This window comes from Loxodonta africana, chromosome 4 (assembly GCF_030014295.1).
Source record: "Loxodonta africana isolate mLoxAfr1 chromosome 4, mLoxAfr1.hap2, whole genome shotgun sequence".
Classification (NCBI taxonomy): domain Eukaryota; kingdom Metazoa; phylum Chordata; class Mammalia; order Proboscidea; family Elephantidae; genus Loxodonta; species Loxodonta africana.
This window is the reverse complement of record NC_087345.1, coordinates 32,037,523-32,055,841: the sequence shown is the minus strand read 5'-3', so window position 1 is coordinate 32,055,841 and position 18,319 is coordinate 32,037,523. Positions and strand designations below refer to the sequence as shown.

At 37.7% G+C, this 18,319-nt stretch overlaps 1 protein-coding gene across 14 annotated transcripts in view; it reads right to left on the bottom strand.

The window, feature by feature from the left end:
• Window positions 1-18,319, bottom strand: part of ANKS1B (ankyrin repeat and sterile alpha motif domain containing 1B) — a 1,402,370-nt gene that overhangs the window by 483,467 nt on the left and 900,584 nt on the right. For 9 of the 14 annotated variants that reach the window (XM_023559999.2, XM_003405284.4, XM_003405285.4 and 6 more), the window contains exon 1: window positions 8-211. In XM_023559999.2, the coding sequence (XP_023415767.1) occupies window positions 8-211 (204 nt within the window). Of the gene's footprint in view, window positions 1-7; window positions 212-18,319 lie in introns of those variants that run through there. The other 5 variants (XM_023559966.2, XM_023559973.2, XM_003405282.4 and 2 more) reach the window with 1 other exon arrangement.

Sequence of the window (18,319 nt, the reverse complement as noted above, 5' to 3'; positions counted from 1 at the left end):
TTCTTACCATAAACTGCACATTGTCAAATCCATTAGCCATCAGGTGGTTCTCGTACTGAGGTAGCCCAATGCTTTCCAACCATTGTCCCACTGTTTGGACAGGGCATCTGGGTCCTGTAAGAGGATGAAGAGGGAAGCGTTTAAGCAGGGAGTAGCCGTCCACGGGGTAATAGCGGTAGTCCTGGGCTGAGAGGTGGCATTGCCACATCATGCTCCTGGGAAAGTTGCTATCAAAGGAGCCCGCCAGCTTGACAGATTAATGTTCTCAGCGAGAGAGCAAAGTCAGAAGTAAAACATAGTTTGCCAGGCAGGCTGTGGAGTATGACTTGATCCTAGCTCCACATTTCTTACATATTAATCTTTACTACCGACCAGTACGTCATACAGCCCCCAAAACCAGGCAGCAGAAGAAGGCATATCAAGCTGTCAGCTTAGGCTGGTCTGCGTTCTATGTGATTGTTGGAGTACTCCACAATGAGCAATGCACGGCCAGCAGCCAGAATTCTTTTTATCAAGTACTCCTACACTCATCAGTATGCAGCTCCCTGCTCCTTGCTCCCCCTCGCTCGCTCCCCTTCATTACCCAGCCCAGGCTACACCTCGCATTTTCAATAATAGCCATCAGATAAGGCAGATTTTTTTGTCTGCAAGCTGTAAGCCTGCTGCTGCTGCTTCCTCCTACACACCCATCCAAGCGTCAATCTTGAATGATGAGAGCAGTCAAAACAAATGCAGAAAATAGCAAGATTCAAAAGCAAACCAAAGTGCTGAAATCTGAATTGAATCTTCATACTGGTTATACGTTACAGAGCTATTTGTTGTGGAATTTTACGTTTCAAAAGACACCAGGAAATGCAAAGCTTTAACTATAGTTTATTGCCCGGCTCACTACAGGTTCCCCTTTTCCTTTTCCCTTCTTCTTTTTTTCTTTCCCTCCTCCTTTTTTTTTTTTTTTTTTTAATGCAGCACATATAAAGCTTTACATTGTTTGCAGGATGATTATTCTTTTTCTTTCCGGTGCGGTATCAAAATGAACCTCTCTGAGATATATTTTTCTTCCTTGAATTACTGCAAAATACAATAACTCCATCACTATTTAGAAGGCAAGATAATTCATTTCTTGTTTGGAGGGTTCCCCCCACCCCAAAATATTATTAGGCAAAAGAAATCCTTCACCTCCCTGATATTTATAACCCAATCTACCTGTGTTACCATTCTCAGTTTTCTAAAAAGGTAACATAAACTGGGTAGAGTTTTTTAATAAAGAAGAGCTTTAATCAAAAATAATTCAAGAATAACAGATGTAAATGTGTGAGTTTTACTGAATGGCAGGCAGACTGCATAATTCATTTAATAACTGGGAGAAACAAGAGATTAATAATAGAATCCATAGGACTAGATCATCAGAAAGAATAGACTTAAGCCTGGGAGAGACCATGTGGAAAGGTGAGTCGAACCTCCCTCCTCCTGCAGGAATTGCCTGTCACAATGTTCCTGGAAGAATATCAGCCACCTTCTGCTTGAATACTGCCTGCCACAGAGCTCCTGCTACTTACCAGGAAGGCTCCATTTATTAGAAAGGTATTTTACTTTCTACCTGACTCCTGCTCACTGGCTCCAGGTCTGCCTTTGGAGTCATACCGATTGATAACGGTGCTTCATGCACATCAAGTGCTTTAAAAATTGAAACATAACGGTCTTGTACCCCCACAACAGCACCTGGCACATGGTAAATGCTCAATAAATAGTTATTGGATAAATGAAACACCAACTTCCTTCTTTCCCCAAACCTCATCCATCCCTGTTTCCTTTCTTTTTTTAAGGACATTGTCAACCTCCCCGGCACGCAGACATTAAACTTCAAATATCTTTCTCTCCCTCTGTCACTGCTGACATCAGTCCCCAGGTGCTAGTCATCCCTCACCGCTGTGCCTCTCAAATCCATTCCCTTGTTTCTATTTCCTGTTTCGTATTGATGGAACTGCCATCTACTTTGGTTCTGCTCTCTCAGTTCAGGCTCACCTGGACTAATGCAACAATGGCTTCTATATTGGTCTTCCTGCCGGTGATATTTTTGTCAATCTTATACACGGGTGTCAGAACAATCTCTCGAAGACACAGTTTTGATTAGTACCTCTGGTTTCAAAACCCTTCAGTGGTTTTCGGTTGGCTTCAAGATAATTCCAAGTCCCTTTGATGGCATTCTGGAGGCTTCATGACCTACATCTAACATGATTTCACTCCCCCAATTCTCCAGCCAGGTGGGATTACTTGCTGGTCTAAAGGCAGCCTGTGATGCGCTTTTGTTGGTTTTATTATGGTCTCACATTCCTGCTCAATCTTTGGCTTTGGATCAGATGCTATTTCCTTTACGAAGCCTCTTCTAAAACCTTGTAACAGGAAAATCTCTCTTTCTTCTCTGTCTTATACGGTATTTTCAGACCCTCTATTATAACAAATATTTTCTGCCTTTCATTATAGTTATTTGTGTACAAAACTTATTTCTTGAAAGCAAGGACTACGTCTTGCCAATATTCCACATAAACCCCGTTGCCATCGAGTCAATTCCAACTTATAGCAACCTTATAGGACAGAGTGGAACTGCCCCATAGAGTTTCCGACGAGCACCTGGTGGATTTGAACTACCACCCTTTTGGTTAGCCGCTGTAGCTCTTAATCACTATGCCACTAGGGTTTCCACGTTCCACATAGTAAGTACTTAGTGTGCACCTGCTAAATCAAATAGTGTAGTTTTCATTTCACAATCTAAGCTACATAAAATCTTCCTAGTTTCAGTTGTAAATTTTTTTTTTTTTTTTTAACACAGCTCAAGTCTCTGAATTCTCTATTTAAAAGCAGATAGCCAGGTTTTAAAATAGAATTTTCAGGTCTGGATTTTTGTTCATCATCCTTATCCTCTTTTTGAATTAAGCATCTGAGAACTCTCCGGATGGATTGTATTGTACTTGACTGTGAATTATTCCTGATTGGTTCCAGATCTTTTAAGAAAGCCAAAGAGTTTGTAGCAGTTTAAGAATGAATTTTAAGGGATTCTGGTTGCTTAATGTAACCTGCATGAAAAACTGAAAACAAGATGCTAATTGTTTCTGGCCAGCTTTAAAGATGGTACAAGAGAGAGTTAAACGTAAGTCTCGTTTACAGATTCTCCTAGGATCACATCCACAATGTTTCTTCTGATCACTTTTCTAAGTAGGTAGATAAGCTACACAAAGATTGAGCAAATGTGATAATAATGTTTTGGCTTGGCAAGGCATACACTGATTGGCCAGCTCCTCAAATCTCGTCTCATCAGTTAAGGTGCAAATCAGAGACCAAGTACCTGAGTGTAACACCCATCCTAAGCGTGGAATCATTTTCATTAAATGAATAAATGATTTTGTAAATGGATTTCTGTTCTTATGAAATAGAAGGAGTATACGTGTGTGTGTATGTGTTCACTGGGTGAGTTATTTCAAGTTCAGCCAGTTGTACAAACATACAGCTGGGAGAGGATACTGGTTACTAACCACTTTAAAAAATCTTTATATAGCCTGCCCGAATTTCATTCTTTTAACTATTCAACCCTTCCATTTCTACGCAGTAATTCTCACATATCAGCTAATGTGAGATGATGGCCAAAGATGATAATGCAGGGGGGAAGTGAGTTTGGAAAACATGGAGTAGGAGGAGGTGGTGAAGGATGGGGAGCGAGAAGAAAGATCTTATGTCGTGTTGTCTGTAATTTTGTTAAATTGTTTTATCATGAGTCAAACCTCTGAAAGAACCCTGGTTCATGTCCAAAGATGAATTTTTTATACTGTTTAAATATATTTTTCACTTTACCTGAATACTTTCTTAAAGTCTTAACATTCTTAAGGCATAAAACATGTTATTGGGCAGACACCATTCTTCAACTAGAACTTCTCTAAGTCCTAAAAGTGAGATAAGAGGAGGGAAAAAGGAAACTAACAGCTATTGAGGGCTAATACGTTCTAGGCAGTGGGGTGTGGATTATTATCCCCATTTATAGATAAGGAAACTGAAGCTCAGAGTATGTGATAAAGTCAGACATTTTCTTTGACATAGTACATTCAAAAATAATTCTGGGGATTTCACTTCCAAAATGGCAGTGTGAGGAGCTCTGCGGGCTCTAGCAAAACAAGCATAACTGGTGAAAATTATAAACAACAGCAAGAACAACCAAAGAAAAACATTTAAAATTACAAGAAATTGTCACAAGAGCATACAGCAAATGAAGAAATATTTACTGAAGAAAATCTACTAAAAATCGGTAAGAACAGTGAGATTCTGTGGTACTTGAGCCATGGCTTGCTCCCTTCCTCTCCTGTACCCCCAGCTCAAATTTAAAGAAGTTCTACTCTGGGTGAGTGTGGCGAAGAAGACAGGGCCCACTCTCTCCTCAGATAAAATCCAAGCAGTATGGTATCTCAACAAAAGAGACAGGCCATCGGCATTTAAGAGGCTTCAGAGGCTAAATTCTAGGTGAGGGTATCTGAGAAGTTAGGGGCTCCTTTTTTCTACCTAGCCTTCATCTACAGTGGCGGCTCTACTCCAGTTGCCACAGGCTAAGAATAGTGGGACCCTTATTTCCCTGGCCTCAGCTTGCTTATAGGGCAGAGGTTCTACACCAGGAGAGGCAAGCTGAGAAGAACAGAGGCTACCACCCCACCCAACTCCCAGAACAGTGGCCCGAAGATTTAGCTCAAAGAAGAGTCAGTCCATAAGAACAGAAAGCTCTGAAATTCTCCCCAAAGTAACGGACTTTTTTTGAAATAGAATATAAGGAAGTTTAAGACTAAGGGTGCTATCAATAACAGTGGAGATTTTGGTGGTAAACAACTAAAAGGAGGCTGGTAGTGCCATCGGAGCAACAAACCAGACCACAGGACAACCAGTTTAGCAGAGAGAACCAGGGAAAGAGAGAGCTAAGGAGAACCCTCCTGGGTTAGAACAAACTTCAAAGACTGCCCAAATTTAATTGAGGCAATTTATGCCTCAGGGGACTGCCAAAAGCAGTAGAGCAATCCGCTGGCAATTAATGGAGCCTTAGGAGCCCTGTGGTGCAGTGGTTAAGTGCTCTGCTGCTCACCAAAAGGTCAGTGGTTGGAACTCATCCAGAGGCTCAGGAAAAAAAGACCTGGCCTAAAGATTTAAAAAAAAAAAAACAAGGGAATACAGGTAGGAGAGGATTGTGTTGTCTCTCATTAGGGGGAGAGTAACTAGGAGTATATAGCAAGGTGTATATAAATTTTTGTATGAGAGACTGACTTGTAAACTTGCACTTAAAGCACAATTAAAACAAATGAAACCAAAACCCGTTGCTGTGGGGTCAATTCCAACTCATAGCGACTCTATAGGACAGTAGAACTGCTCCATAGAGTTTCCAACAAGGGCCTGGTGGATTAAAACTGCTGACCTCTTGGTTAGCAGCTGCAGCTCTTAACCGCTATGCCACCAGGGTTTCCAGCCTAGGAAATCTTATAGGGCAGTTCTACTCTGCCCTATAGGGATGCTATGGCAATGGGTTTGGTTTTTTTTTTTTTTAATTTCTGGGTAAGGAACCATGATGGCACAAGGGTTAAGCGCTCAGCTGCTAACCAGAAAGGTCCACACTTCTAAGCCACCCACCATACTGTCCATTCAAGTCGGACTGATAGCAATTCTATAGGACAGGGTTTGCTCCATAGAGTTTTCTAGGCTGTAATCTTTACGGGAGCAGATTGCCAGGTCTTTTCCTGTGGAGTCGCTGGTGGGTTCCAACCACTGAACTTTTGGTTTACAGTCGAGTGCTTTAACCACTGCAACACTAGGGCACCTTCCTGTAAAGATTACAGCCTAGGAAACCCTATGGGGCAGTTCTAGTCTATCATATAGGGTCACTATGAGTCAGAATCAAGTCCATAGCACACAACAACAATAACAACATCTGGCTGTAATACCACATATGGCAGACAGCTTAACAGAAAGATCAGGGAAAGACAGTCAAACAGAGCCCTTCTATAACCATGGTCATCCCAGGGTGTCTGTGCATATGGCCAACACCATGCCTTTGAATTGTTAAATATAAGGTGGTATATCCATACAATGGAATATTATTAAGCAATAAAAAGAAATGAAGTACTGATACAGGATACAACTGGGATAAGCCTTGAACACATTATGCTAAGTGAAAGAAGCCAGTCATGAAAGATCATAAATTTATATGATTCCATTTATATGAAATTCCCAGAACAGACAAATCTATAGTAGATTCGTGGTTGCCTAGGGTTAGGAGGGGAGAATGAAAATTGGAGGGGAAATAGGGAGTGGCTGCTATTAGATATGATGTTTTTTTCTAGGGTGATGAAATGTTTTAAAATAGGTTGTGGTGATGGTTGTGTGTGAGCTAAAAGCCATTGAATTGTATATTTTAAATGGGTGAATTGAATCATGTAAATTATATCTCAATAAATTCAAACAATTGTCAGATAAAAATAATATATAAAAAATTAAAAATAATTCTTAAAATGTCTTTACATTACTAAAACAAAACACACATAATTGTATATAAAGGTTGTGATTGTTTCATGTATACTGTATTTTTACTCAAATAATGCTTGCCTTCTACATCTGTTTGCCAACCACTCCCTCCCCCTACAAGGTATTTTCATAAGCACTGTTTTCACACATTGCTGTACAAAAAACTGGCATAGCACGCTTATGAAAATACCTCACGGAGGGAGTGGCTGGCAAACAAACATAGAACACATGCATTATTCGCCTAAAGATATGGTATTGGTATTTTTAGTGCTATTTTTTTTTCCTTTTCCATCTATCTTGGTTTCTCATTATCCCAATCCCTCCCTACCGTCCATATCATCCATCCACGCTACAAACTAATTCATATTAATAATCTAGTATGTATCTTCACATGTATTTTTCCATTGTCAAATAAAACACACACACAGGAAGACATGTATATGTGTATACATAAAACCAAAACCCAAACCCGTTGCTGTTGAGTTGATTCCAACTCATGGTGACTCTATATTTACAGAGTAGAACTGCTCCATAGGGTTTTCTTGGCTGTGATCTTTACGGAAGTAGATCGGCAGACCCTTCTTCCACAGGAGCACTGGGTGGGTTCAAACTGCCAACCTTTATGTTTGTGCTTGAGTGTAAACTGTCTGTGACACCTAGAGACTCTTGTGTGTCTATATGTGTGTATACATATGCATATATATGTATATGATATGTGTATGTGGAAGTATTTTTGGACATTGTTTAATAAACATAGAACCCCATTATGTTCACTTTTCTGAACCTTACATTTCTCATTCAGTAGTATCTTATGCAAATTCTACCAAGTAAGTGATCAGTTCTAATTTATTCTTTTAAATAACTGCATAGTAGTCCACAGTGCAGAAGCCCTGGTGACACAGTGGTTAAAGCGCTAGGCTGCTAACCCAAACGTCAGTGGTTTGAACCCACCAGGATGTGGCCGTTTGCTTCTGTAAAGATTACAGCCTTGGAAACCCTATGGCGCAATTTGACTCTGTCCTATAGAGTTACTATGAGTCAGAATTGACTTAGCCGCAGCAGGTTGGTTTTGTGGGTTATGTCCACAGTGTGGATCCAAAAACCTGAATCTATTGCTGTCAAATCGATTCCTACTCATAGGGAACCTACAGGAGGAGTAGAACTGCCCCACAGGGCTTCCCAGGAGCAGCTGGTGGATTTGAGCTGTCAACCTTTTAGTCAGCACCTGTAGCTCTCAACCACTGTCTTACCAGGGCTACACAGTGTGGATACACTGTAGTTTATTCAGTTATTTGTTGTATATATCTAGGCCCACCTCTTTCTCTTTTTAACCCTTTTATTCTGAGATAATTGTAGATTCACATGCCGTTATAAGAAATAATACAGAGAAATTCTATACAGCCTTTACCCAGTTTCCCCCAATGGTAACATCTTGTTACAACATAGTACAATATCATAACCAGGAAGTCGGCATTGATAAAATCCATTGACCTTATTCTGATTTCACCAGTTTTATGTGCACTCAATTGTGTGTGTGTGTATGTCTAGTTCTATGCAATTTTATCACATGTGTAGATCTGTGAGATCATCACCACAGTTAAGATTCATTCAGCTCTTCCTTCTACCCTTTTATAGCCATAGCCATCTCCCTCCCTCCTTGACTCCTTAACCCCTGGCAATTACTAGCTATTCTCCATCTCATCATTTTGTCATTTCAAGAATGTTACACAAATAGAATCATACAGTATGCAACATTTTGGGATTGGCCTTTTCCATTCAGTGTAATTCTGTTGAAATCCATGCAAGCCGTTCTGTGAGTCAATGGCTTATTCCTTTTTAATGCTAAGTAGTATTCCATGATACAGATGTACCATAGTTTGTTTAACCATTCATCCATTAAGGACATTGGGGTTTATAGCTTTTATAAATAAAGCTGTTATAAACATTTGTGTACAGCATCTTTTTTTTTCTTAAGTTTCCATGTCTCTGGGATAAATGTCCAAGAGAACAATTACTAGTTTTTTTTTTTATGGTATGTCAGGAAACCCTGGTGGCGTAGTGGTTAAGTGCTACGGCTGCTGACCAAAGGGTCGGCAGTTCAAATCCACCAGGCGCTCCTTGGAAACTCTATGGGGCAGTTCTACTCTGTCCCATAGGGTCACTATGAGTCGGAATCGACTCGATGGCACTGGGTTTGGTTTTGTTTTTTATGGTATGTCAAAGAATCTCAAGAGAAAAGCAGAATGAATAGCAACTTTATCAAGCCATCAAAAAAGGAGAGGAAACAACAATGTAAATAAATATAAACATAACATCAAATGATTGAAATCAAGCATGACGATTTTAGTTTTGTAATGAACTGTTGTATTTGTTGACAGAGTGATTGTTGCATTTTACATTCTCACCAGCAATGTATGAGAGATCTATTTTCTTTGCATCCTCACCAGTATTTGGTGTTATCACTATTTTATTTACTTATTTTTTTAGCGTTTCTGATAGGCATGTAGTAATATTTCATTGTGGTTTTAACTTACATTTCCCCATAGCTAATACCTAATGAGGTTGGACATATTTTGATGTGCTTATTTGCCATCTGTATGTCCTTTCTGGTGAAATGTCTGTTCACGTCTTTTGCTATTTTCTAGTTGGTTTTTTTTTTTTTGTACTGTTGAGTTTTTTTTTTTATTATAGTGATATACATACAATACAACATACACTATCTCATCAATTTCTACATATATACTTTAATAACTTTGATTGCATTCTTGAAGTTTGTACTTGAAGTTTGAATTCTTTATATATTCTAGATACAAGGCATTTGTTGGATTTTTGATTTGCAAATATTTTTCCCAGTCTATAGTCTGTCTTTTCATTGTTTTCATGCAGTCTCTCACAGAGCTAAAGTTTTTAAGTTTGATGAGATCCAATTTACAAATTTTTCCTTTTATATATCATGGTTTTGATGTCTACACCATTATTTTTAACTTTTTAAAATGTCATGTTTAAAAAAAAATGTTTTCTAAGTAGCGTATAACTAATTTTTTTTTTTTAAGCTGGAGTTTTCAGAAATATAGTCTGATGGTTTGCGTTTTAATGGGCAAATACAATTTAGGGTAATGATCATCATGCTTGATTTTAATCACTCCATCTTATTTTATTCTTATATTTATTTACATTGTTGTTTCCTCTTTTTCTCTTTCTTCATTTTGGTGGTTTGAAAAAGTTGCTATTCATTCCATTTTTCTCTTTTTAACTTTATGATTCTGTGATACTTCTCCACTCTATTCATGGCTATTTTACTTTGCTCTGCTCTCATTATCAGATGTATATTTTTCTCTGATTATTTGAAAACATGACACCAACTATTTCCCAATCCAAGACTCTCTATTTCCTTCCTATTCCAGTAAAATTAGACCTCCAGATTGTTTTCTCTTCTCCACTTTCCCTTGCCTATGACCACATGTGATCTTTGCAATATTTTTCCTTTAGCCACCTATTCTATCCTCAACCAATCCTTAGGTTTTGCTGATACTCATTTAGAAAATTTGCTAGTCTACTATGAGAATTTTCCTTAGAGTATATTATTTCTTTTTAATGAGTTATTATTTAGTACTATGTTGCACATTCCTACTCTGTCTATATAATTTAGATTTTTTATTGTTGTAAAAATATAAATAACATTTACCAGTTCAACATTTTTCATGTGTACAATTCAGTGAGACCAATTACATTAATCATGTTGTGCAACCATCACCAATATTGATTGCCAGGTTTTCCATGACAATAAACAGAAACTCACTGCTTCCCAAACAATGATTCCCCCATTCCCCCCTTCCTCCTACCCCTGGTGGCCACTAGTAAACTCTAATCTCTATAATATGCCTATTCTAGGTATTTCATATTAATGAAATCATACAACATTTGTTCTCCTGTGATTCACTTTCATTCAGCCTAAACAAAGTGTGGTATATACATACAATAGAATATTACTGTGCCATAAAGAGAACAGAAGTACAGAAGTATTGATGCATGCCACAACATGGATGAACCTCAATTTAGATATAATGATTGTAAAGGTTCATTGGTCACCACTGTTTACTGTCCTCATTACCATTCCCAACTTGAGATTTCTGTTTCAATTTGTTTGTGGTTTTGTTAGACTATTTCTCAAATACTCAAAACATACTTTGAACTGAACAAAAATACAGAGTATTGAGATTTGTGAGATACAGCTAAAGTGGCCCTTATAAGGAAAATTTCTATAAGTAAGTAAATGCTTATGTTAGAAATGAAAGAAATTTCAATCAATAATCTCAACACCTTAAGAAATGAGGAAAAAAAGAGTAAATAAAACCAAAAGTAAGCAGAAGGAAGGAAATAAAGTTCCATGTTGAATTAAATGAAATAGAAAACAAAATTAATAGAAAAAAAATCAATGAAATCAAAAGCTGTTATTTGAGAAAATCAGTAAAATTGATAAACCTGACCTCGAGTCAGGCTGATCAGGAGGAAAAGGAGAATACACTATTACCGAAATCAGAAATGACAGCCCTCCAGATTCTACAGACATTAAAATTATAATAAAGAAATATTATGACTTTCTGCCAATAAATTCAACAACTTAAATGAAGTAGACAACTTCCTCGAAAGACACAAACTACCAAAACTCACCCCTGAAGAAGCTGATAACAGAATAGCCCTCTATCTATTAAAGTCATCGTATTTGTCATTAAAATCTTCCCGCAAAAAATGGTGTATTCTGCCAAAGAAATCATACCAAATCTATGCAAACTTCCCAGAAAATACAGAGGAGAGAACACTTGCCAACTCGTTTTATGAGGCCAGCAGTACTCTGACACCAAAATCAGACAGACATTATGAGAAAACTATAGATCCACGTTTGCCACAAACATAGATATAAAAATTTGAAACACAGTTTTGGCAATTCGTATCCAACAATATAAAAAAGACAATACAACATGACCAAATAGGGTTTATTCCAACAATACAAGGTGTCTTTTTTAACATTTGAAAATTAATTAACATAATTCATAATAAAGATCATATGATCATCTCAGTAGATGCAAAAAAAAAAAAAAAATTGACATAATCCAACATCCATTCCTGATAAAAACTCTGGGCCAAAAGGTCTCAGCAAACTAGGAAAAAAAATTTCTTCTACCTTATAAAAGGGATCTTAAAAAAACTACAGCTAACATCATACTTAATTGTGAAAGACTGAATGCTTTTCTTTTAAAATCAGGAATAAGGCAAGGATGTATACTCTCACTTTTATCCAACATTGTATTGGAGGTACTTGTCAGTGGAATGAATTGAAACAAGAAATAAAACACATCCAGATTTCAAAGGAGGAAGTAAAATTTTCTATTCACACAAGACATGATTATACATAAAATCTTATGGGATCTACATAAAGGTGACCAGGCCTAATAAATGAGTTTAGCAAGGTTGCAGGATACAACATTAATATAAAAAAATCAATTGCATTTCTATACACTAACAAAAAACAAACAGAACTTAAAATAAAAAACAACCTCATTTTACAATAGCATCACAAACATGAAATTTTATGTAATAATTCTGTCAAAAGATTGCCTGATCTACACACTTAATATTATAAGACATTGCTGGAGGTAATCAAATAGGACATAAATTGAGCTACAGATACACCATGTTCATAGATTAGAATGCTCAACATTGTTAACATGTCAGTTCTTACCAAATGTCTCTACAGATTCAATACAATCCCAATCAAAATTACATGGGTAGAAATTGTCAAGCTCCTGCTAAAATCCATATGGAAATGCAAAAGACTCGGAGTAACCAAAACAACTTAAACAAAGTTGGAGAACTTACACTATCTGATTTTATGGCTTATTATAAAGCTATAGTAATCAAGATAACTCCTTATGAGTATCAAGATAGACAATAGATAAATGGAACAAACAGAGGGTTCAGAAATAGATTGAAACACATAACAAAGTCGATTGAGTTTTGATGAATGAAAAAAGGTAACTATGTGGAGAAAGTCAGGTTTCTCAAACAATGATGCTGGATAATTGTATATTCATATGCAAACAAATGAATTTTAATCCATGTCTCAAACTACATAAAAAAATTAACTCAAATGCATCATAGGCCTAAATGTAAAATCGAAAGCTAGACTCATTTTTCTGCCAAATGGATTCTGTTGGCTGAAAATAAGTCAAGTATATTGCTGTCATCCTTCTGTCAAAAAGTGTGTGTATATATTTATATCTGCATATATATGACAGCTGTATTAAGTCTCAGTTTCAAAAAAAATAAAATCTAAAGCTATAAAACTTATAGATGAAAGTTAGGTCAAAATCTTGAAATTGAGTTCGGTACTAAAGCAGAATCTTAAAGGAACAATTGATAATTAGACTTCATCAAAATTAAAAACTTATTCTCTTCAAAACATACTATTAAGAAACAGAAAAGACAAAGCATACACTAGAAGAAAACATTTGCAAATCACAGAGTTGTATCCAAAATATATAAAGAACACTCAAAACTCAATAATAAAGAAACAGACAAATCAATTTTTAAAAAACGGGGAAAAGATTCGAACAGACATTTCACTGGTGAAGATAAATGAATGGAAAATAAGCACATGAAAAAACGTTCAACGTTACTTGTCTAAGGAAAATGCAAATAAAACCATAATGAGTTACCACTTATCAGAATGTCTAAAATTAAAAAGACCAACTACACAAAGGGTTGACAATGACAAGGATAGACTGGAATTCTCACACACTGTGAGTGAGAATGTAAAATTATACAGCCACTTTGGAAAAATTGGATAGTTCCTTAAAAAGTTAAATATACTGTATTATATGACCCAACTACTCCACTGCTGGTATTTACCCAGGAAAAATGAAATCATATGCCATACAAAGAATGTTCTTACCAGTTCTGTCTATAATAGCAAAAAATGGAAACAGTCTAAATATCCACTGCCAGGTGAATGGGTTAAAAAAAAAAAGTGCTACATCTATACAATGCAATATTACTCAGCAATAAAAGAAATGAACCATTGATACATGCAATGACATGAATAAATGTCAAAATAATTTTGCAGAGTAAAAGAAACCAGACTCCCCCCCAAAAAGTATATTCTGTATGATTCCATTTATATAAAATTCTAGAGAACACAACCTAATCTATAGTGACAGAAAACAGATGGGGGGGCGGGTAGGAAGAAGGGGAGTGAGAGGATTAGAAAGGGAAAAGAGAAAACTTTTGGTGGTGATGGATATGTTCATTATCTTCATTACGGTGATGGCTTCATGTTGTTGCTTTTGGGTGCCGTCAAGTTGATTTAGACTCGTAGTGACCCTATGTACAACAGAACGAAACACTGCCCAGTCTTGTGCGATTCTCACAATCTTTGTAATGCTTGAGCCCATTGTTGCAGCCACTGTGTCAATTCATCCCCTCGAAGGTCTTCCTTTTTTTTTATTGACCATATACCAAGCATGATGTCCCTCTCCAGGGACTAATCCCTCCTGATAACACGTCTAAAGTATGTGAGACATAGTCTCACCATCCTTGCCTTTAAAGAACATTCTGGTTGAACTTCTTCCAAGACAGATTTGTTTGTTCTTTTGCAGTCCATGGTATATTCAATACTCTTCACCAACACCACAGTTCAAAGGCGTCAATTCTTCTTTGGCCATCTTTATTTATTGCCCAGCTTTCACATGCATATGAGGCAATTGAAAACACCATGGCTTGGGTCAGGTGCACCTTAGTCTTCAAGGTGACATCTTTACTTACTTTTTAACACTTTAAAGAGGTCTTTTGCAGCAGGTTTTCCCAATGCAATGCACCTTTTGATTTCTTGACTGCTGCTTCCATGGGGGTCGACTGCAGATCTAAGTAAAACAAAATCCTTGACACCTTCAATCTTTTCTCCATTTATCATGGCTACATGGGTGTATATATTTGTTAAACATCAAATTGTACTCTTTAAGTAGGTGCAGTTTATCATTAGTTATGCCTCAATAAACCTGGTTTACAAAGTCAAAAAATAAAGTAGGGCGAGGAAATGAAGAATGATGGGGGAGGAAAGTGACCTAGCTTAGACAGAATCTTCAGGGAATGCCTCTGTGAAAAGGTGAAATTTGAATAGAGACTGGAATGTAGTGAGGGAGCAAGCCATTCTGGTATCTGTGAAAGAGAGTTCCAGGCAGTGGGAGCAGTAAGTCCAAAGGCCAATATACTGCTGTATATTATAATGGCATGGTGATATTGAGAGGAGAAAGCATTGGCTTAATTTTGACCTGTTCTTAACATCAGTCTCAACATATATTATGCATCCATTGAAGGCCTAGGAGTTTGAGGTAAATGTGAGCTGACTCTAGGACATAGTCTAAAAATGGTATAACTGTATTAAAGTGAATCCATGATATCAGCTTAGGTTTCCAAAACTTATTTTTCACTTTTAAAATTGGAAAAAAAAAAGTGAAAAATATTCTGAATAATTTCAGACATGTCTTAATTAAGTTCTTGTTTATTGGGGGTGATACTTCTTTTAACACTGTACATACTTATTCATTTGGCTTTCACTGTTTTCTCCAACAAAGTATTCATTATTCCAAGCACTTTTCTAGGCTTTGGACATCCCTGAACTTGGGCAATTATAGCCCATGGAGAAAACTAGTTTACTACTTAGAAAATGTCATTTGAGATTGTTGTTTTCTGTTGGGTGCCATTGAATCAATTCTGACTCATAGCTACCCATGCAGCAGAGTAGAATTGCCCCACAGAGTTTTCTAGGCTGTAATCTTTACAGGAGCAGATTGCCAGGTTTTTTCTCCCGTGAGCTACTGGTGGGTTAAAACTGCCAAACTTTTGGTCAGCAGCCCAGAGCTTAACCATTGCACAACCAAGGCTGCTTCATTTGAAATTGTTGCTTTGTTAGCTGCAGTGGAGTCGGTTCAGGCTTATAGCGGCCCTATGTACAACAGAATGAAACACTGCCCGGCTCCCCCGCCCCACAATTGTTGTTATGCTTGAGCCCATTGTTGTAGCCACTGTGTCAATCCATCTCATTGAAGGTCTTCCTCTTTTTCACTGGCCCTCTACTTTACCAAGTATGATGTCCTCTCTAGGGACGAGTCCCTCCTGACAATATGTCAAAAGTATGAGACAAAGTCTCACCATCTTGATTCTAAGGAGTGTTCTGGCTGTATTTCTTCAAGTTTGTTTGTTCTTTTGGCAGTTCATGGTATATTCAATATTCTTCATCAGCACCATAATTCAAAGGCATTAATTCTTTTTCTGTCTTCCTTATTCATTGTCCAGCTTTTCCATGCACATGAGGTGACTGAAAACACCATGGCTTGGGTCAGGTGCACCTTAATCCTTAAAGTGACATCTTCATTTCTTAATACTTTGAAAGAGATCTTTTGCAGCAGATTTGCCCAATGCAATGTATCATTTGATTTCTTGACGGCTGCTTCCATGGATGTTGATTGTGAATGCAGGTAAAATGCAATTCTTGACAACTTCAATCTTTTCTCTGTTTATGGGTCCAGTTGTGAGGATTTTTGTTTTCTTTATGTTGAGCTGTAATCCATACTGAAGCCTGTAGTTTTTGAGATTAGGGGAATTAAAACTTAGAAATATGACTTCCTATTGTGACCATATTAAAAAAAAAAAATTTTTTTTTTTTTATTGTGACCATATAAAGGTAATAAGAATTAGAGAAAACTGTGTTTAAGTGATGCCAGATTCCATGAGCAAAAGAGAAGCCTAATGCTCTACCTGCCTCAATAGATGTTTTAGGTGAAACGCTGATGAGACAGGAGCTCTGCTGGCACAGTGGTTAAGAGCTTGACTGCCAACTAAAAGATTGGCAGTTCAAATCCACAAGCCGTTCCTTGGAAACCCTATGAGGAAGTTCTACTCTGTCCTATATGGTTGCTATGAGTCAGAATTGACTCGTTGGCAAAGTTTTTTTTGGCTCTGATAAGACAGTTAAGGTAGGTAAAAGGATTTGGTAGAGGTAGCAGTAATCAGATTTGTTAAGTAGGAAAATGTCATTTAGAAACAGATTACAGAAAATTTCTGGATAAAAATGCGAAAAAAAAAAAAGAAAGAAACTGGTTAACCTCTCGAAAATGTAATACTTGTTCATATGAGGAGCCAGGTAGCTGACATAAGGCCCATAGTTTTCAAAGAATGTGACTCTTTCCAGTGATCTCAGTCATATATAAAGGTAGGAAGCTAATATTTATTGAGTACCTACCATGTGTCAGGCCCTTGACATATGTTACCTCATTTTGTAAAATAATAAACAAACAAAACCAAACCCATTGCCATGGAGTCGATTCTGACTCATAGTGATTCTACAGGACAGAGTAGAATTGCCGCAAGGAGCGGCTGGTGGATTCAAACTGTCAATCTTTTGGTTAGCAGCTGTGCTCTTAACCAAAGCACCACCAGGGATCCATGTAAAACAAGAGCAAACATTTACTGAACATTTACTGTGGTCAAGCTCTCTTCCAAGTGTTCTACATGTATTAGCTCATTTTATCTTCACAGCAACCCTGTGAAATAGTTATTATAGCTATCAGCTCCCTTTACGGGGAGAGAAATAAGATACAGAGAGGTTATAAGTTGTCCAAGTCACCCAGTTAGACTCGGGGCCTAGTAGACTAAGCTTTTACCCACTGCCCGAGAGTGCTTCTCTGTTCCAGGTGCACAGGATGGGAAATGTGCCTTTTGCAGCAGTTAGAATGTTCACCCATATACATGCCAGTAGGTTTGCTTTGAAAGGGTCTCCCAGTTTTTCTGTTTATTCTCCTTCCCACCCTTCACTGGACTTTCATTATTTTAGGCTTCTAAAGTATGAAACAATGAGCAAAAGCAGGAGGAATAACAAGAGGTGGGAGAAGGGTAGATGCTCTCACTTGAATATTTTTATTTCACTCTGACAAAGGGCTCTGCTGTGATTCTAGAAGACTGCAGCTTCAGTGTTGTTCCCACAGGGGTGCTCAGCCTCTCCAGTGTGCAATGCACAAGTGCCTGTGCTCTGTCCTGGCAAGATGCTGCCTCCATGAGAAAGGGCACAGTATGGTGGCTAGGAGCCCAGATTTTGGAGCCAGACTGCCTGGATTGAATCTTGGATCTCTCTACTATGTATCTGAGATGGAGCATGGAGCAATAGAAAGAGTACCATTCTCCTTGGACAAACTTCTGGGGCTTAGTTTCTTCTTCAGAAAAGCAAAAGTGACATCTCACCCCACCTATCTCATGGTATTTAAAGCTACAATTCAATAACATACGTGAAAAGCACTGCGGATTATAAAGAGTTATTCAAATGCCAGGGATTTATTATTATCCTTCTTTTTTCCTGTCAGTGGAACATAGTACCTGCCGTGCTCATTCAGTGGCGGTGAGGGACTGGGCTTAAGCCCTCAGTGCTTTTTCTTGCCCAGTTCTCTTTGTTTCAAACAGACAAAAAATGCATGAGGTAAGCAGTCTTTGCCCAAATAACAGCAAAGTTGACTATCCTGTAAAGTGATCAGAATCCCCAATTCCCCGGTGTTATTGGGGGTGCTGTCTTATGTAATATGCACCAATGGCCAAGGATGGCCAGCTGTTCTGGTATTCACAATCCATTTAAAGGCAAAAAGAGAGGAAAGAGGATGGGATGAGGGGGAAGAATAACAAGAAAGGGTAATTCTTATTCCTAGCTTCATAATTAACAAACGATAACTAATAATTA